The sequence below is a fragment of the Melitaea cinxia genome, chromosome 2 (assembly GCF_905220565.1).
Source record: "Melitaea cinxia chromosome 2, ilMelCinx1.1, whole genome shotgun sequence".
Taxonomy (NCBI): Eukaryota; Metazoa; Arthropoda; class Insecta; order Lepidoptera; family Nymphalidae; genus Melitaea; species Melitaea cinxia.
This window is the reverse complement of record NC_059395.1, coordinates 15,604,332-15,626,649: the sequence shown is the minus strand read 5'-3', so window position 1 is coordinate 15,626,649 and position 22,318 is coordinate 15,604,332. Positions and strand designations below refer to the sequence as shown.

Below are 22,318 nucleotides of genomic sequence, written 5' to 3'. Positions count from 1 at the left end.
CAACGACCTTTTTTGCCTGAAAACAGTTTTTTGGGTGTACGATAGTTTGAAGCAACGACCTTTTTTTTTTGGCCGACTGAAATTTGAAAACAGTTGTTCAGTATACCTTTTTTCTTTTTTTTTTTTTTTTGGCTGACAGATTTGAAAACTATTGTTCTGTGTCATTTATAATTATTATTTTTTTTTGCGTGTACGTTAATTGTTTCGAAAACACATTAATTTTTTATTTTTTTGTCGTTAATTTTGTGTCGAGACGGACAAAAACTTCTGGTAACACTGATATTTATCTACTTGACTACTTACTTAGGTACTTTAGTATATAAGTGTATAATCTATGCTTACTAGCGTTCAGCAGACAGCAAGGCAACATAACTCTAAGCTGTCAAATAATTAACAAAATTTGTAAGGTACCAGTAAATTTTGTTCCTTTGTTCACATTATAAATCGTAAGATCTTTGTTTTTGATATGTTGTGTATAAAGAATTGTTGATTTAATATATTAAGAAATGTACTGGTCCAGTAATTTTAATAATATTTTCGTGGTCTTTGAATAGGTCAACCTCCATTGTCCATTTTTTTCTGGCCACATCCTCAACAATTGTAGCACATGTTTCGCTCCAGTACCGACAAAAAACGATAGTAAATTTCTTAATTATTAGTCTCTCTTTAGCTTCATTTTATTTATAGCCAACCTTCTTTTACAGTTATATATGTTATATACCATCTACATACAATTACTTTGTAATATTTATTTTGTTTCCAGACTTTGTAGGTAGTACCGGCGAAAATGACAGACGAGGCTATGGTGACCGACGAGACTCATGGAGACCAGTCCGAGGTGGCAAACCAAGCTAAGGTTGGAGAGCCATCACTTTTAGATAAAAAACTACGAAATCGAATAACGCGGTTTCTGTATACTGGCAACGAATTACCTATATACTATCCAGGTAACTGGGATAAATATTTCAATGATACCCATGTCAAAGCTATTAATGAACTCCTGGAGAGACAACCGAGAAATATTGAAGTTGTTGATCTTATTTTAAAGGTATGTTATTAGTTAAATGTTTGATAATTTATTTGTGTTAAATAAAACAACTAGTCTTTAGATTAAGGGCCATCATGTTTGGAGGATCTCTGGACTCCTGGGGATCCTATGGAAGCTTTATAAAAGGAAACTACATTCATCTGTTTACAGCTTTAATGAGGGACTGGCTTACAAAAAAGAGATTTATCTTACCCTCAAATGACTTAATTAATTAAATACATACTACCTATATCACAATGTTGAAGTTAGATAGGTTAGGGATATTTTTTTTTTTTTTGTCACTAAATTGTGCTGATAATCGGTCAAATTTTGAGCTTAGATCATTCGATGGCCCTTAATCTAAAGACTTACCAATAAGAAGTATTAATATAACAAATATTCTAGGCCTACGAAAGCGGTTGGTGTACTAGGTTTGAGACAATAGCATATGCTTTGACAAATTGCCTTGTCAAAGGTCATCAGGATGTTAAAGAGGTTACATATAAAGCTGCATCTAAAATTTGTACCACTCCTGAAAAGTTAATGATGTTTAATAAATTCACCCGAACAATGAAAACTGGTATGATCTTTATAGAAAAACATTTTATAAATTATTATTTTGTATTTTTTAATTGTAATGATATGCAAAAATATTACGCTTATTAAAAATCTACAGGTAATGGTCGTGGTTGGTGTAGACATGTTCAGGAATGGTACGCAAAGAAGGATCCGATGGAGTTAGCAAAGGAAATGACAAGAGTACGAGGTAGACACGGACGTTCCCACAAGACTCTACTCAAAAAATCTCATGTGAAAGTTCCTGAAAATGACCATGGTGAGTTGACACTATAAACAAAAAAGTACATTATCTTTTTGTCAGTAGTGTCAGAAGATTAAAAAAAAAGTTTTTGCTAAAATATTAACAATTATTTGCATTGTTGTTGTATAATTATTATAATAATTGATTAAATATAGTTATGCTAACAAAATACACTGTAAATAATTTAAATACACAATCATTAAAAGCAAACATATGCATGTTCCACAGTTGTGCACGTGTTTAAAGAGTTATAATCTAGTGGCTTATATTTAATTTATAACTTCTCTGCTTTGACTCATTAAATAATGATTTTGGGCTTATAAAAATTATGTAATTAAATTCCTAAATATTTATTTAGATTGTCTCTTAAATAACTATGGAAATACATGTACATGTGGTGTTTTTCACAAGTTCTTAAATCCTTAGATTAGTTCTCTAATAATATGGAAGACATATTTTGTGAAATCTTTGTTCTCACTCTAATATTTAGCTAAGTATTATTTGTTTTTTAGCAAGAGATGCAGTAGTTAAGTATGCTATTTATGGTCTGAAAAAAGCTAAGAGACAAGTCGGTGAAACAGAAGGAACTAAGGAGATTTTTGACTACATTCAAAAAGTAGAAGACATGCGGCATTGTGAAGATTCTGTGGCAGCTGCAGTGATGGCAGCTGAACACAAATTTACTCTCGACCATGTTCCGGGACATCTGCTCACCTCACAAGATGTCAGTTATAACACAGTTTTCTATTTTAAAGTATTTATATAATCTATCTGTATATATACAACATGTTATTAACCTGGCGTCCATCTATTTAACTGCGATATAAATATCGATATTATAACCTAAATATTCAATTTACATGCCCTAATGATTACATAATAAAAATATTAATACAAATTATTGAATAATTATTATTTATAAAATTATCATTGTTTGTACATTATTATCATGTTAATAACCTAGTCACCTGAGTTTTACAGTTAAGTCAGTTATTTATCGGCAATTTTCTCATGTCTTCTCAACATTTTTTTTTTTAATTTTTTGGTTTTTAAAGTAACATAGTAATTAGCTGTACTTATTACTGCTTTATCCTGTTAATGTATAATTTTAGCTGTAGTATGCCTCCATGTATCTCTTATAGGGCCCTAAATGGAAGGATGGCAGTTTTAATAACACATTGTATATATAAAAATTAAGCCCTGTTTCATTTAGTCCATGTTTTCATGTGCCATAACTTGTGTTCGAGTTTTCTGATTTCCTTCATGTTTTTTTAAAAAGTTTTCTGGTACTATATAGAGTTATATATGTGAGAATTTAAGGAATTTATGCATAAAATTGGAAAATTGCAACAAAAATTAACCATAATTTAAATTTCACTTCTTGCGTTTGACAGCTAAGATAGAACATTCTCTGTCGATTTAGCTAGTATATTATAAAGATTTTATGGTCACCTATATACACACAATAATACTTCTCACAATTATCATTACTGTTAATTGAGTTTTACTGTTCTATTTTAGGTCTGGAATGCAGTTTTGCCTCAAATGACCTTATCCGAGCTGCTTTACAACATACAACGTATACACAACATGGGATTCTTAACAAACGACTCTACTACGACTGCTATTCTTGTATCACTGCTAAGCAATCAGAATGTTATAAAGAACTCTAAAGTTACTCCGATTGAAGTTTATATAACTTTGTGTAACTACAAAAAGAATTCCAAGTAATGAAATTTGCTTTATATCTACATATTATTTTTTTATTATCTTTATATTTAGTCAATGATTAAATGTTCTATTTTTGTTTTGTTAATAGACCAATGAAGTATGAAAAAGCTAAAGTAGCTTTGGAAAAGCAAAATCGGCGTCGTTCTCGCCAAATCTTCGACCCTAAAACGCAAACATGGGAGTGGACGACTACTAAGCGTCATCCAAAAGAATTAAAGAACTGGGGTAAGTCTGGAATCTTTAGACAAACTTAACATTCGAAAATTCTGCTCATAGGACTAGGGTTTTAAAATGTACCATGAATCTTTGTATATATTATTGGTAAGTAAATTTATCACAAATAAAATATAAACTGGCTGTTACAGTTATTAAGTAAGGTTGGTATGTGTATTTTAAGCATATGGATTTTGACTAGCTCACTGGCGCAGTTTGTAGTGGCCTTGCTTCCTATTCCAGGGGTTGCCAGTTCAATTCCCGCCTGAGTCTGGGTGTAATATTTGTATTAATTCTTTTATATATGTATTATTTCTATGTAAATAAAAAAAACATGTAGCTATACCAGTCGGCTGTTACCTGTAACACAAGCATTAAGTTGCTTATCATAGAAATGAAGAAGAGTCTTATTTGGTAAACAAACCCCTGTCCCTCTGAAACCCCTGAACATCGAGAGTACAGATAATTAATATTTTTGAATACGACATTTTAATAACTAAAAAATTTGTTATTTCCTTTGTTTAAAAAAAATTGTAATTTTGTAAAGTGATAATTATTATACTTATTTAGTCCGAATTATTCGCACTGGTATTTCTAGTATTTTTTAATGTACCTACCAATAACCATTATACGAAGCCGCAAATAAAAGCCTAATTAAAAAATAAAATAGTAGTACTTTTGTGCGCGAGTATACCCATGCGCAAACGCACCCCCTCCAGTTTCTTTCAGCGTTCTTTTTACATGACGCGAACTATACCTTGTAGAGCTACGAAGCTTGATGTCTTTAGGCTATAGGCGTGAAGCCTTTAGGCTATATAACATCACGCTATTATCATCTCTTTGGCTAAAGCCTTCCTCGATAAATAGGCTATCCAACACAAAAATAATTTTGCAATTTGAACCAGTAGTTCCTGAGATTAGTGCGTTCAAACAAACAAATTAACTCTTCAGCTTTATAATATTAACTTAGATTAAATACTTGTGATGAATAACGTATTTATTTAGATAAGGATTAATATCATGTTTATAAAAACACCTTCGCAAATAATGGTTAGTATAAAAAAGGTTATAGTGAGCCAACCTTTAAAGATACACATATGCTGTCGCTGACTTTTTTTTATAACTTTTAAAGGGGAACAACTCTTCGCGTTCGAGCGCGTTGAAACAAACAAACTCTTCAGCTTTATAATATTAGCATAGTTGGTATGATTGATTTTTGTAATGTTGCATAAAATTTAATTTGTTATCTTTTAATTGTTTATTATTTAATTGATGATTGTATTAAATTTTCCTATTCGTTTTTATTTGTCTAATTGTTTATTTTTGTGTTGCTTGAATTATTTATATTTATATTTTCTGTGTGTGATTTATCAATTATTTTAAATGTTAATGTGTTCTTTTTGCTCATTTGTGAATTATGTTCTGATGGAAACTTGGTTGGTTTGTGTATTGGGTGTATGAATTTATTAATTTGCTGTACTATTGTACTATTTGTTTCTTAAATAAAATAAATAAATAAAATCTACTTAAAGTTTCTTTGCTTAGAAAATAAAACATAACCTTTTCTCTTTAAGGTATTGACCGACCACCTAACCCTTCTGTCATATCTACTCTTCACAAGCTGATTGATCACACTTGGCTGCTCACTCCTCCAACTAAAGCCCGCTATCTCATCACCATGGATATGAGGCATCACATGTTTAAAGGTGAGTTTAGAACAACAGCGTAAAAAGTTTTTTCTATGATAATGTTTAAATTAATTACCACATTTAATGAAACAACTTTTTTCGGATTTTATCGCGGTTTATTATTAACTTTTGATTCCCGACGTTTCGGATACTTTACAGCAACCATGGTCACGGGAGGGCTGAGGTGTCAGACGTCCCAATGTTACAAAGTTATTCGAAACTACCCGACATACATCAATATCTTATTTAGTCCTATCTACGCAGAATGTGCTAATTGAGTCTTTAATCTGTGGTGAATTATGCTTGGTTTTTGATTTAATTATATTAATAATGGGGTCCCAAGCAGGTGGTAATTGCCAGCCATCTTCTCTATTGAAATTTGGATGTTTTTTAATTTCAATAGCCTCACGGATCATCCTTGGTTGGAATCGGTGTTCTTTTGCGAGGATCTGTGGTTTATCGAATCTAATATAATGGCTAGCTGTATCTAGACTGTGTTCACAGATTGCGGACTTAGTATAGCGACGATGTTTTAAGTCAGACTTAAAACATCGCGCTATATCGGACTAAATAAGATATTGATGTATGTCGGGTAGTTTCGAATAACTTTGTAACGTTGGGACGTCTGACACCTCAGTCCTCCCGTGACCATGGTTGCTGTAAAGTATCCGAAACGTCGGGAATCAAAAGTTAATAATAAACCGCGATAAAATCCGAAAAAAGTTGTTTCATTAAATGAGTAAAATTCGCGTAAACATTAGAAAACATTAATTACCACATGTTATAAAAATGATCACATCTACACATTACAACTGAATTTATATGTACGATTTTATTTATGTGTTACCCTCACATTAGGAATTCTAAACATTTTTGAATATCATATCAAAAATTGACCGCTCCAGCGGGATTCGAACCCGCGTCTCCGACTGACCGTGTCGGCGCTTTAGCCAATTAAGCTATGGAACGATGTACCCGCTAGAGCGAAATTTTTGATATGATGATTTTTATTTTCGGTTTAAGCGAACCGTGGCGCCGTCTATAGTGAGTTCTTTACAGAGACCCGTAACTATTCAAAGTTTCATATGACAATGAAAATCTTTGACAGGAGACGACACCATGCTATTTTTAATATGTACGATTTTATTTATGTGTTACCCTCACATTAGGAATTCTAAACATTTTTGAATATCATATCAAAAATTGACCGCTCCAGCGGGATTCGAACCCGCGTCTCCGACTGACCGTGTCGGCGCTCTAGCCAATGTCAGTCGGAGACGCGGGTTCGAATCCCGCTGGAGCGGTCAATTTTTGATATGATATTCAAAAATGTTTAGAACTGAATTTATGATAGTTTTTTAATAGAATTGGTTTCTTAGCAGATGGTATAATCAATGTTAGGGGAGTTCAAATATTACGTAAAGCAATTTGGGGGAGGAGGCCCCCCTCCTGTGTGCTGATGTTATAAAACGTTACACGATGCGTTACCCGGGCGGGAGAGGGGTTCGAACAACGTGTTACGCAACATTGTTGTTATTCAAATAAATAAACTGGGGTTAAAACCCTTTTCGTTTATACCCCTTTTTTGAAGCTCTTTTTGAGCGGGAAGAGAATCGCGCCTTTTTTAAAATCGTCCTGTAAATAAAATATATTTTAATAGTATTTCATAGTAAATTTAATAGTTAAATAATAAAAATGCAAGGAGAAACGATGGAGATGAGGAGGAAAGATTGGTGAAGTCCGTAGCTACCAAAAAAAAAGAAAAATTTCTAATACAAGAAAATATCCAGGTAATAGGTCAAATGGGCACTTTGTAATTTATGTAGAACATGCAGATAACGAAATATAACTTGGTAATATGAATCCCTTGCCCTCTCCAAATATTTCAAAAATGTCAAGGGGGTTCATGAACGAGCAAGAATTTATTGAAATAAAATTAAAATATTTTTTTTAAACAGGCAGCTTTAGCCAACGACTTCCTGAAATCCATGAACCAATGGACATTTATATACCTGCATCCACTGTGGAAAGGGTAGGCGTTATTAGGTACATTCCTAAAAAAATAGGAAACAAAGAATTGTTTGAAAAAAATCTGCTGTGATAGAGATGTTATTGGAATACGTAGATTTATGAAACGCGAAAAAGACAATTTAAACCTATTGACAACCATATCCATAACATTTTCGGGAACTTCTCTACCTGAATATATTTTACTAGCTGCTGCCCATGACGCTGTCTGCGTGAACGCTATACATCACCAAAAATACCTACGATTATACCTTTTAAAATAACATTCATTTACCCGTTTCTTCTTTACATTTCATATCTACAGAAAAATCTCGTAGATGGCGCTGCTTTAAAATTGTCTTGTCTACTTATATTCATTTAATTATGTTTATCGCCTTAGTTACTTATATTGCGTGATTTTTTTAGTGTGAAGCTAGCTTATATAGCATGGTTATTAACATAACAACAACATTCAAATATGCGTCGTTAGATTACACGTTGTTACAGAATGCGTTGAGGAAATAAAGGTTCACTGCTCGTTCCCGGTAGGTGATAGCATGATAATATGTAGCCCATATGTTGACCCGATTTCTTAATAATATTCGTGCCAAATTTGAAGTAAATCCATGCGGTACTTTTTGAGTTTATCCCGGACATACATACAGACAAACAGCTTTTTGGCTTCGGTATCGATTGTAGATCACACCCCAAGTATTCTTTTAAAAAAAATTCAATGTACAGTTTTGACTTTCCTACCATTTTATTATATGTATAGATTATTGTCTTAGTTTAATGTAAAAATTTGTACAGTTTAGAGCGAAGGACTTGAATCCAGCTCTCAATAAATAAATAAAAAAACCTTTATATATATATATTTCAATCAAACGTGATTTTTTTTTTTTATTTCGGTAGTTTGCGCATTATAGTTGTCAAATTTGGGGGGTCAGGAAACGTTACGGCGCGTTACATGTTGGAGCCCCCTCCAAAGGTTTCAAATATCTTCAAAATTTGCGTTACGTAATACTTGAACCTTACGCTTACGCTTCAGCCTGTAATATCCCACTACTGGGCTTAGGCCTCTTTCCACATGTAGGAGAAGGATCAGAGCTTAATCCACCACGCTGCTCCAATGCGGGTTAGCGAATATCTTCCCTACTATGAGTAACGATCGCTATCAGGTGTACATGATAACAACTGGGACCGACGGCTTAACGTGCTCTCCGAGGCACGGTGGCGAGACCCACAAGGACTGCACAAACACCCAGACCACGGCAAACACCTGTATGGCCAATACAAATGTTTGTCATTTGCGGGGATCGAAACCGCAACTGCACGCGCAACAGCTACAATCCGTGGCTGTGACCGTTGCGCTAACGCGGTGTCGTGAAACTAACCTTAGCAGTAATTAAAAAAAAGCTAATATGACTGTGTCACTAAACACATATCTCATTACTCATTTGACGGACGAGACAATTTCTGTCGAGTTAAGTGTATTAAGTAGGGTCGGCAACGCGCTTGCGATACTTTTGCTGTTGCAGACGTCTATAAGCTACGGTAATCGCTTACCATCTGGTGAGCCGTATGCTTCTTGGCCGACCTAGTTATATTAAAAAAAATAATTACATAAACCAGATCTCACTTTAGTGCATTAACTTATAGGTCGTCACTTCTGCAAGACAAACAGCGTTCCAAAGAAGAACAAGAAAGTATCACCAAAAAGCACACCAAGTGGCTCGAACAGAGCTGACACTGAGGAACCCGAGAGCAAAAAACATTTGCTGGCCGAATGCTTTTATAATAAACACGTGACTCCCGGGCATGCAGGTAAGCTTATAGATCTTTAATTGTTCATCATTATAAAAATAGTTTTTTTTTCTATCTTCTACATTTAGTATTAGCTACAACGAAACAACATACAAACGATTATTTTTTCATTTGTTTGTGAAAGTTAAAGGTTAGAATTTTTAATTAATAACTTTTTTTTATTTAAAAAAAATGTATAATGTAAAATATTAACTCTAGAACTTTGATCCCAACAGCTATAATATTAGCTTTGCAACTGCTGAAGCGGGAAAAAGATGTGAAATTAGCTGTTTTCTCTGAAGATGGAATACAGTTGGTCTCCATTGAGCCTAATTTTAGCAACATGGAAGAGGCAGAGTTTATGTTGAGGGTAATTTTAATATTTCAATTTTAATTTGATAACTTAATTTTATTTATTTACTAGCTGTGCCCGCGACTTCGTTCACGTGGAATTTCATAAAAAAGTTATTTTCAGTTCGTAGACTTATAAAATAAATAATCAGAAATAAAAGTAGCCTAAGTTACTCCTTATTACATCAGCTACCGGCCAGCGTAAGTCCCGTCCAAATCGGTCCAGCCGGAATAAACAAACAGACAGATAGACCAGACAAAAATTGTAAAAAATTTATTTTGGTGTATGTATCGTGTATAAAACCATATGCATTTAGTAAAACGCTGGTATTTCAATATTAGAAACAATACACTCCAATATTATTTATTTGTATAGATGTATAGATGCTTGCGACTAAATCATCTTATTCTATTTGCAAACTGTCTGCCCGGATAGACAGTAGATGTAGATACAATCTACATCTACAAAATAAAGAGAAACATTTTGTTTGACCATAATTTTTTTTTTTTTTTTCTGCAACATACATTGTCGTCTATTCTTAAAATAGTCTTATATTAATGCTTGTGTTATTGGTAACAGCCGACTGATATAGCTACATATTAATCATAAACTTTCATTTAATTCACCCAGAAAGCCCAATTGGGCCGTGTTCAACTCGACGCGCCAATCCAATGGGCCGACCAAGCCAATCAGACATTCGACGTGTTCATAAACATGGTAGACCGTACAACGCGCTACATGGAGTTAGACCTAGAGGCGCGCGGTGGCCGCGGTCCAGGCGGCCGGTATGGACCGGCCCCGGCTTCAAAGGACATACCTGATCACTGCCCAGTGAGAGCTCTAGAACGTTATCGATCTAAATTCAACTGCGACACTAAGTAAGTTTTATTTTTTTTAATATTTTTTCATTACTAGAATGTCTCTTAAGAATTGATGGCCAGAGCAAAGTTTGTACAAGCTTTGTTTAACGTGTATAAAAAAATCTGAAAATAGCAACCTACGTAATGGAAGCTTTTTTGAATAAAAATTGACAAGAAAACGTGGTGTTGGTGTTTTTTAAATTTTACCAAATTTGATTACCACAAAAGATAAAACCAAATGTCGGTCGGTTTTTATGAAATTTCACAATCTCCATGTACTCTTTTTCAGGTTGATTGTGCTTTCATTAGCTTCTCATCGGGTAGCGACAAGCGACGGCAACTTCGAAGGTGTTCTTGACATCGTCGGCGTTGACGAACACGTTCCTAAAATTATGGACGCGTTCGTGCTTGGAGAGTTCAAGTAAACTGGAACCATTTGTCATTGTCAATTTTAAATCGTTAAAACTGTCAATTCTCGTGTAGACAATATCTTACCACACAAAATTTTGTCATGTCTAAATTTTAGTGTTATTTAGTCAAGGATTAATAATTAAAGTTGCATAACAATTCTATGTTTTTGATAATAAAATAATATTTAAAAAAAAATATCATGTCAAAAAAAATCGTCAGTGGCGAAATTATGTACCCACCCTCATATTCTGTAAAGAATATTTAAATTTTGGTTAAAATGAATGGATATAATTTATTAAAATACTATGATTTTAAATTGACTTAGTTTAAATTGCGACCTCAGGATTGGCAGTATTTAACGATTCTGAAACGGTTGTATCTCGTGCAGTTTAATCGATTTCCTCCTACCTCAATAATTACTTTGTTCATTGACACCACAATGTGTTCCGAACCCAGTAACATTTTTTAAATTTTTTATAATAAATTACTAGTTTGTAGTCTGGAATTCCCCACTCGTTTTATTTTTATAAACTTGGTTTTATTTTTATAAGTAGTACTATGTGATCATTTTAACATTTAATTTTTAAATAGAAACTGAGTGGTTCGGTCACAATAAAATATATATACCAATTATTATGGAATGTTAGGAGCAATGGAAATATTTTATTTTTAAATTCCTTTTTTTAACGTATCATTGAAATTGTAGGTTTACTAAAAACAAGCTATGTACGAATTTATTTGCTACCTAACATTCTGCATATTTTTAATCTCGAAATACTGGACCATTTAAGGTTTATAAAAGTTACTTGTTGCTAGAAATGATATTTTTGTATCAGTTCTAGTGGTTAATATTAGATTATTTGAAGATCTCTTTCTTAACCTCTACTAATGAGGAAAGTCTTTGGTTATTATTTTATGTTTAGTTAGCTATTTTGCTAAGATATTTTACTTAAAAAAAATCTAAAGACTTTTATGATTTTCATTGAGTCATATTGGACTTATAGATTTTCTTTTTTTATCGTATATTTGTAGGAATGCTTAATAATAAGCTTTTATGCGTTACTTTTTTTATAAGCTAAGGTTATATATATTATGTATTAGTAGCGAAATAGTCTAGATCCTAACCTAGGTATACTGTTAATATGGTTTTGTTCTTAAAATTTATTTCGATATTAGCTTACCCATGGTTAGGTATTTATTTTAATTATATGCTTATTTTTTATAAAGCTTGTTGTTTGTAACAGGGTCTTTTTGGTCATTCAAAAATTTGGCACCTGATGCTCATTGCACTCAAAAATGTGTTCAATATTACAATGAAGAGTGGATGCGGTGGATATAAATGAAATTACTTTTATTTGTTATCTATAAAAGTTATATATTTCAAACATTAATAACCGCAATAAACATTGTAATGTTTGTAAGCCAGTACTTTATTAACATAGTTGTTGTCTTTAAAATTTATTTATAACTGTCTTTTAAATATATTAAAATAGTAGTTAGTGTGGTAATGCACTAATCTTTCCTGTTTGCCAAAGTGAAATATGCATTTGTATTTTAATTCATAAAGTACTGGCTGTCAGACGTCTGATATAAATAATAGCATATCTTTCGTATTATAGACTAACCGAAAACTGATATATGCTCATAATCTTTTTAAAGTACATACAACAATAAGTTTTAATTCTACTTGAATGCAGTTGTATGTGCGTTATTTGTAATTCTGGCTTTGATGGGCATGTATCAAATTTCTTACTGTTTGTAGTAAATAAGGAAATCCGTATCATAATATTGGTTACTTTTGTACTAATATGAACGGACTTCTCAGAATCTGTGATCACTTGGTACTCTCTTGGGTTTAAGTAATTTTTTATATCTGAATATTGAAAATCGTCGAAAACTGAAACTCGAAATTCGACTTGCTAGGTATACGCTTTTTTTATTAGGTATGTTATTTTTGTTGTGAGATGTTTTAAATAAACAATTATTGAGTATTATGTAATTGACAAACACTATTTATTTATCAAGCTGTTAAAGACGATAGGGTTCAATGTTTTAATCTAGAATCATATGGAATGTTTTTTGTTTTCCATCAATGTAATAGATGTATTGCCAAACTTCCATTAAAATATTGAAACTTATCAATTTCAATGCTTGTATTTCAAAAATAGCATTCTGTGATTAATGATGCCTTGGCAACTCCAAACCTTAGTGATATTTTACGGTGTAGGCTGATGTTGTTTTAAAATCAAAATCAGTTGAAAAGGAAGTTGGTCGACTTTAGCTAATAATTTAGAAAAAGGAAAAAAACTGCGAAACATAATATAACAATAAATCTTGTTTTTAAAATTTGTCTTCTGACAATATTTTTATAAACACCATGAGAAAAGAATATATGAATGTTTTCATAAATGTTTTTTAATAATTTCGGATTGGTCAAAGGCTTTGAGTTTGCTTCATAAAATTTTGTTAATCACAATGTTTATTTAAAGTTTTATGAAAACACAAGATAAACTTTTCTCTATCACACGAAAAATATTCGATCCGTCCCGTTTGGAAATGTCTCATTTCAAATTACATTAGACCTAAGTTCAAATGTATAATAATTTTTGTTTAACCATTCACAGCGGCATATCAGTGGCACTTTAAAATAAGTATAACAAAAATGTAATAACATTTTGATAATGTACTTGCATGATTGTTTGAAGTTAAATAAACATCTATATTAAAATGCTTTGTTTTTCTTAACATTTCAAATAAATGTTTCTTTAAAAACTTCACGAAATTTCTTTGGTAATAACTCAAAATTACATCTGTGTGGAGTAAAATTTTAAAAAGACGGCCACTGCCGTTCCGCCGGCGGTTGCGGGTTCGATCCCTACACGTGGCATATATTTGAATTGAACATACATGTTTTCTGTGGTCTGGGCGTTTGTGCTTGTGTGTTTTATGTGTTTCCAGCCTCAACAGAGGAGCAAATCCTAATCGAGTCCTTTAAAAAATAATGAAGTGAAGTAAAACAGCAGGGGGTTGTTAATTTCGAAAAATTACGATAAACATTTATAAAAGCTACATGTATTGCTATGTATTAGATTTTGAACAAGTAATATAAAAAATAAGTCCTACTTAGTTCAATACAATTTTTATTATTATTTTAAATTTATTTAATGAAATAATGTTTGAGAAACTATTAACATCAATGATGTGTTATCCACTCATCACCTCCCTCCCAATCACAAGCATAAAAAAATTTGATTGTTTGAATTCGTATGCAAGATCAACAAACAGCACCCATTTTACATTCGTCGCGGGGTAATACAGTTGATAATATCTCCGAAACGATTTGTCCAATACCAATAGTGTTGTACTTTGTCAGACAATATTGGAGGACGAGACGTCAATGGCAAATCACCTCACCGTCGTTTCACTGACTATATTGTTACTGTTGCGTTAACGTATTTCTAGATCACAAATCGTCGAGGAATGCGTTCTGCCTGTGCTGTAAGTTATTAGTAACAAAAACGATTATAGTACAAGTTTGAAGTCGCTCAACGGGCTACGCTCAAAAATGAGATTATCCCGACAGAATGAATATAACCGACATAGACTGTAGAATAAGCAAAGTAAAGTTTTTGATTGGTCATATTTGTAGTAAGACTGATGGACATTGGGTTAGAGACGTTGGAGTAATCTTATTCCAGAGTAGATACCGTGTTTCGGGATACTCAGTGTGGATCGTCTTTTTGCCTACTGGATGATCTGTATTAAATCACTAGCGGAGGCTGAATGAGAACTGCGATAAACTGAAGTGAAGTGAGCAATAGGGATGGAGTGGGTTGCCTCCACTGCCACTGAGACTGCCACTTCCTACTCCTTTCTCTTTCTATCGTGCGCCGATTTCGAATCAAATGTATTTGTTTATTTTTCCCACTTCGTCTACACTCTGATAATTTCCTTTCACTCTAAAATCCCCTAGTACCGTAGCACTTCTACGAACACTTACACCTAAAATCTGCCTTCGTCGGAGCATCATACAGTAGTCGGCGAGACCTGGGGCTAATCTGGAATTTGCCTGAACAAGGGAAAAGAAAAACATTATTAGACCTTTCTCCTTGCTCTTAAATCCGAGATAGTGCCTACTTGTTATATCATAGGATACACGATCTCACCTTTGTTGTTAGTCCTGGCATTATTGTTTAAAATAATTTTTTTAATAATTTCTACCTTAATTTTTGCCAAAAACTGAGAGAGTCACACACATTATTTTATCACATTGGTATTTGCATAAGCTTTAAGATTCTTATTTTTGCCTAGTCCGTTACGTGATACGTAAGCCACGTGTGCTGATATTTAAGTAAGAGATTAGGAACTCTGTACTCGTACTTGGTGGACGATATCGTCCACCAAGTAGCGAACAAGTCTGCTTCAAAAAGTTTTGTGATCAATTAAATCACAAAACATTAAGCTCTTAATACTCCTAATACTTTACTAACAACTTTATATTTTAGAAATAAACATCGCTAGCGCAACGTTCTGACTGATGAAATGAAGACTTCGCGCAGACATAAACTACTATTGAGAAAATTAATAAAAGTTCCTACCTAATAATGTTTAAAGCTTTTATTTGAATATTTATGCTTAAACCAAATATATATGTATCTGACTCTCATTTCTAGCCTTTTTAATAAACCTGAGTTTCTTGTCGTCGCCAATGTTTTCTATTTTAGTGCTAGCAAACGTACTAAACTTAGTTTCATTGAAACACAATCACTGGCGCTCCACTCGTACAACTTAATGCCAAATGTACGTAATTTAACACACTATTGTATAGGCATAGTAAAATAGAAATAATTTAATGAACTATAGTGGTATAGTATTTAATATAAAGAAATGTAGGATTTAAAATTACCTGTGTAATTTTAAATTCTATATTTGGAGTGAGAGAGCACTGCACCAGCGCTCTTTAGGACGAGGCGCCTCTTGTGATAAAGTCATTGATTTATAAAATTTTATAAACCAATGGATAGTGTACATTTTCTGCCTTTAAACAAATAATAAACAACAACTTCTGACAGGCTTTAAAATATCTAAAAATAAATGCAGACCGAATGTCCCGGAAGTTGTCATTTTTTACTTAAATAATATAATAATAATAATATATGTTTTTAACCCCTTAATTTCTCTCCCTCTCTTATAATTTAGGGGTATGAAAAATAGATGTTGCCGATTCTCAGACCTATCCGATATGCACGCAAAATTTGAAAACATTGGTTCAGCCGTTTCAGAAGAGTATGGTAACTAACATTGTGACACGAGAATTTTATGTGTATAAGACTAGCTGCCCGGAGTTTTTTTTCGTTTTGTTTAGTATTAAAACCTTCCGTGGGCCTCAAAGAACATACAATAAAATAAATTAGCCGAATTGGTCGAACCAATCTCGAGTGATGCGCTTAGCAACATTCTTTTTATTTATATACTAGCTGACCCGGCGAACTTCGTATCGCCTAACACAAACTTTATCGTATGGTATTAAAGTTCAAATTGACTTTTAAGTATTATCACAAATCTTTTGTATGGGAGTATAGAAAAGTGTTGTTTTTAGACTTTTTCAGGAAATTAAAAAATTTTTTTTTTTTTTTTAGAATTTTTTTCTCCGTAAGAACCATTCTCGTACTTCAAGGAACATTTTAAAAAAGAATTAGCGAAATCGGTCCAACCGTTCTCGAGTTTTGCGCTTAGCAACACATTTTGCGATTCATTTTTATATATAAAGAAGATAGAAGATAAACTAATGCTATGATTGCCATAATTTATAAATACAGGATATGAGGATAATACCCGAATTCAATGCTAAACTTAAATTATAATATAAGTTTGATGTCACTATGACAAATGATAACATTTTGTATTTGAGTTTGACGTTATATTTCGACGACTGATGATAAAAGAATAACCATTGGGTTATTTAAACAACTTAGTGAAATCTAAAACATATAAATTATAAATAATGGGTGATATAGATAAATGGATAGAAGTTGCGAAACGGTGTAAATACTTACCAGAAGATGATCTTCGACAACTCTGTGATATAGTGTGTGATTTGTTAAAGGATGAACCAAACGTACAACCGGTACAAACACCTGTAACTGTATGCGGTGATATCCATGGTCAGGTAATCACAAATTTTAACAGCTATTTTTCGATTCATTTATCTAACACGATCTTCTTGACCTGGCTATCCTGGCTTACAGAATTAAATACAGAAAGCAAATTCTTGTCAATAGTTTGTTTCGACTTTATGTTAATATATAAAAATTAGATTTTTTTAAACTGTTTATCAAGTGTTTATAAGTTAGTATTATCAAATTGTTTTATGCAAAAACATAAAATATTTCAGTTTTATGATCTAGAGGAGCTATTTCACATAGGAGGGCAAGTTCCAGACACAAAATACATATTTATGGGAGACTATGTTGACCGAGGTTACTATAGTCTCGAAACACTTACACTTCTTCTGGCACTTAAAGCTAGATATCCGGACAGGTGAGCAATTAAGTGTTTTTTTTTTAAGGTTTGTTTTATGTAAGTACACAGTATATTACTTATTTACTAAATACTTTGTCTATACTGGTAATTAAATAAAAAAAACCTTTTCAGGATAATTTTATTAAGAGGAAATCATGAAACATGTCAAATAACTAAAGTTTATGGATTTTACGATGAATGCCTTAATAAGTACGGCAATGCAAATGCTTGGAAAGATTGTTGTAGGGTTTTTGATATGCTTACCGTTGCAGCAGTAAGTAGTTTTTTATTTTATTAATGTACAGCAGGATATGTTCCGCTTGAAATCTGGAGCAGTCTAACTGGGGAAGTACCTCAAAGTTACAGAAGATCACAGCTACATAATACTGCATTTGATTCATTAAAATCATCATCCATTTAAATTATTTCAAATCTAGGTTTGTCTATTTGTGTGTAAATATGAGTTCTATTTTGAGACAACTACTGTTGAAAGAGTTCTAAAAACAAATGATGTGTATGGGGGAAGCTATTTACCAAAGAGAATTTGATAGATTTTTTGGTTACAAATTATGAATTTCAAAAATTTTATCTATAGAACCTTTGTAGACTAAATAAGCTCCTTGTTGACAATAAAGAATTATATTTATTTTATCTAACAATTTATGTACACTAGGATAGCAAAAGGAAATAGCTCTTATAAACAATGCTGGTACAAAGGCACTACTTATCCCATGATGGAATCTCTTCCAGTAGTCCTGCCACAGGAAACTTATAAAACAGTCGCAAAATTAGCGTGTACAATCTAAACATATTGAGAATAAAAATATAATTTATAACTTACTCCTTCGCTTGACTTGCCGGACTTTGCTCCATCAGTTTGTTCCAGAATTTAGACAATTTCTTGTAAGGAATAAAATTTAAATCCGATGAAGCAGTCAAACTTCCATTGATTATTGCTTCCACCTTTCTTATAAAACATAGGTAGTGGATAAATAATCTTTGTAACAGTTTGATTGATTAGATATACATATTTTACATATAATTTACCTAAAGATTCTCCAAATTTTATTATCTGTTAAATAAATGAACTGTTGCATGACTTCTACTGTGCTTAGTTTTTTATTGTGGTACCTATACAAAAATTAATTAATCTGTATACCTTTCAGTTAATAGACGAAACAATCTTCTGTGTCCATGGAGGTTTGTCTCCTGAGATAGCAAAGATAGATCAAATTAGATATATTGATAGAAACCAGCAAATTCCTCACAAAGGTGCCTTCTGTGATTTACTATGGTCTGATCCTGCTGATCTTAAGAAGTGGTGAGTATATTTTTTAACATATCATATATACTTTTATTTCTACACTATTACACTTATAAAGTGTTAAAAAATATATGCTGTGTAAATAATTGTGTTTGCTCACAAACGAAAAAAAAGCCGACTTCAATTACATCGACGAGTAATACAACATAGATCGACGAAAAAATAGTCAAGTAACTACGCGTTATCAAAGATTACTCAAAAAGTAGTTATCAGATCTCGATAAAATTTATATGTGACCACATGATAAACATCAGCTTTCGATTAAATTAAAAATTATCAAAATCAGTACACCCAGTAAAAAGTTATTGCGGATTTTCGAGTTTCTCTCGATTTCTCTGGGATCCCATAATCAGATCCTGGTTTCCTTAGGGATATCCCCTTTCCAACAAAAAAAGGATTATCAAAATCGGTACATCCAGTAGAAAGTTATGCAGAATAATACAACGTAGGTCGACGAAAAAAGCGTCAAGTCAAAACGCATTATTAGATATAACTCGAAAAGTAGTTGTTAGATCTGAAATAAATTTAAATGGGACCAATTGACACACACCAACTTTCGATTAAAAAAATTTTTGTCGAAATCGGTTCACCCGGTCAAAAGTTCTGATGTAACATACATAAAAAAAAAAATCCAGTTGAATTGAGAACCTCCTTCTTTTTTGGAAGTCGGTTAAAAATATAGCCACCTCCACCGCTTCCAGTTGGTGTCGTAAGAGGCGACTAAAGGATAACACAATTCCACTACCACCTTGGAACTTATAAAGCCAACCGATGGGGGGATAACCATCCAACTGCTGACTTTGAAATACAAAGGCCGAAGACGGGCAGCAGCGTCTTCGATGCAACAAAGCCAGCCCTGCAGTCACCAACCCGCCTACCCAGCGTGGTGACTATGGGCAAAACTTGTGGAGGCCTATATCTAGCAGTGGACTGCAATCGGCTGAAGTGATACACTTATAAAGAGGATTAATTTGATTATGTTTCTTTGTAATTAATAAACTCAAAAACTACTGCACCAATTTTAAAAATTCTTTCACTGGGAGATTGATTCATTACCAGTGAGTAATATAGGCTGTATTTTAACAGGAAAAAACGAATGAGCTAAAATCAAAATCCACACAGGTTGAAATCTAGTGTTATAGTAAAACACTATTTTTAAGCAACTTGAACATAAAAACTAACTTTAGTAAAATTGTATGGATTATTATTTACTGTATTAGTTCTAACAATTGAATCTTACGTTACGATTTAGCTTGTAACGTCCCACTCGTGGGCATAGGCCTATTTCTGTATGCAGAAGGGAATGAGTATGAAGGAATTTATTAATTAGCCTCTTTAGGAGTGCTAGCTTCTACTAATGAGGCTAATTAATAAACTCCTTTGTAAGTAAGCTCTTTAAAGAGACAAAAATCGATTATAACAAATTTTCTTAGACAAACATTGTCTTGACAAACAAAAATGAACACAAAAAAGAATTGTCGAAATTGGTGCAGTCGAAACTTACCCGCGTAACTTGGTTCAACCTATAACATCCCACTGCTGCACATAGGCCTCTTTTTCCATGTAGGAATGTAGGGATTGGAACTTAATCCATCACGTTGCTCCACTGCGGGTTGGCGGATATATTCTTTACTATCAGTAATGATCGCTATCAGCTGTTGTCTATGATAACAACCGAGACCGACAGCTTAACATGATCTCCGAGGCACGATGGGGAGACCCACAAGGACAGACAAACATCCCGAGCACCCAAAATCGCCGTTGTGTGAGTCCACACGGTGCACGCACCACTACACCAGAGCGATGTCAACAGTACATCTTACTTCTTACATAATATAATCATGCATTGAGAAAAAAAAATTGAGCTCATTAAAAAAATACTAAATACTGCTTCTTTGAATACTAAAATCTTTTTAAAATATATACAGATATTACCTTAATACGAAACATAATTGGAGTACCTCTTATTCCAGTTGTATTGTTAAAAATTATTATTATTATTATTATTATTATCTTACAATATTTTTCTTTTAGGTCTGTAAGTCCGCGGGGTGCTGGATGGCTATTTGGAAGTGAAGTAACTGAACAATTTATGACATACAATAATTTGAATCTTATATGTCGAGCACATCAACTTGTAAATGATGGTATGCAAATATATTTTTAAAGAAGTACTTTAAATCCTTTAAAGAATATATTATTGTAATTGAAAAAAAAAAATACTTAGTTCAATAACAAAATAAATTAATTTTTTAATTAAAAATGTGAAAAGTATTGTCATTCAGAAGATAAATTGTCCACTGTATTCAATATAAAATTATTTTCTGTTATAGGTTACAAATACATGTTCGATAAAAGATTAGTTACAATTTGGTCGGCACCAAACTATTGTTACCGGTGTGGTAATGAAGCATCAATAATGGAGTTTAAAACAGTTAATGACAGAAATGCTAAGATCTTCCAAGCAGTACCTGATAGTGAAAGGGAAGTTCCACCTCAGCATACTACACCATACTTCTTGTAATGTAGAGAATATGCTCAATGTATTATAAGTATTTCATGAATATATCGTAAATTTTGTATATTAAACTGTTGTACATTGTATTTTGTTTGGCTTTTCTCCTGATAAATAATATAAAAATATTATCGGTAGATGTTAAAATCATCATTAATGATGTGCCACCTACAACACTTCATGAGACCCAACGAACATAAAAATAAAAATAGGTAAAAAAACTTTTTAAGTTAAACGGTTTTATGTTAAACATACATTGCAATGTTTAAGATAAATGTACTAAAAACCAAAAAATAATAAAATAGATACAGTCGTGGGAATTATAAACATATGCATAGACTAAACTAAAATAAAACCGTGGGGCACGTCAATTGTCTACAATCGTTGATTAAAATGTTTGTTTTGTAATGTTACACTATAATTAGGCAGTTGTTCAACCGACAAAGATGGACGTGTGATAAGTAGGGCTAGAATGTGGAAACAAGCTAGCAAGCTCGATTATAAGCGAGTTTTAGGGTTTCATAGTGGTGAGCGAGTAGTACTTTTATCATATGTTTTGTCGATTAAAGACAAACTACGAGCAGTGAAACGATTCCTCGCCAGCCAGCAGTGTGAATGTCCAACGATAAACTAGTTGAAACATCTCTTTTATTTACATGGAGTGTATAACTATTGGAATTTCCATGAGCAAGAAAATAGTAAGTAATTTCCTCACCGTCTGCGGGCCAACTGCCTATTTTAACGACGAATTAAACGATTCTTCTATCGCACATTAAGTCGATAATTTGTAGACAATTGACGTGCCCCACGGTTTTATTTTAGTCTAGTCTATGCATATGTTTATAATTCCCACGACTGTATCTATTTTATTATTTTTTGGTTTTTAGTACATTTATCTTAAACATTGCAATGTATGTTTAACATAAAACCGTTTAACTTAAAAAGTTTTTTTACCTATTTTTATTTTCTAGTTTTTAGTTTTTATTTCGCATTCTGTTTAATTCATTTAGTGCTTCATTATTGCAAGGCCCATCTTAAATATTGA

At 32.7% G+C, this 22,318-nt stretch overlaps 2 protein-coding genes across 2 annotated transcripts; both read left to right on the top strand.

Moving 5' to 3' along the window:
• Positions 1-787: 787 nt before the first annotated feature.
• LOC123662062 (60 kDa SS-A/Ro ribonucleoprotein-like) lies at positions 788-11,420 on the top strand. The gene is made up of 11 exons (XM_045596953.1): positions 788-1,048; positions 1,433-1,607; positions 1,704-1,862; positions 2,360-2,571; positions 3,369-3,574; positions 3,667-3,803; positions 5,366-5,497; positions 9,146-9,310; positions 9,526-9,659; positions 10,272-10,519; positions 10,791-11,420. The coding sequence occupies exons 1-11, from the start codon at positions 788-790 to the stop codon at positions 10,924-10,926; spliced, it is 1,965 nt and encodes a 654-aa protein (XP_045452909.1). The 3' UTR covers positions 10,927-11,420.
• A 5,395-nt stretch (positions 11,421-16,815) lies between these two features.
• LOC123665839 (serine/threonine-protein phosphatase 6 catalytic subunit) lies at positions 16,816-21,360 on the top strand. The gene is made up of 6 exons (XM_045600077.1): positions 16,816-17,081; positions 17,307-17,452; positions 17,567-17,708; positions 18,601-18,755; positions 20,793-20,905; positions 21,092-21,360. Exons 1-6 carry the CDS (start codon positions 16,917-16,919, stop codon positions 21,280-21,282), a joined length of 912 nt encoding a protein of 303 aa, XP_045456033.1. The 5' UTR covers positions 16,816-16,916; the 3' UTR covers positions 21,283-21,360.
• Positions 21,361-22,318: the final 958 nt, after the last annotated feature.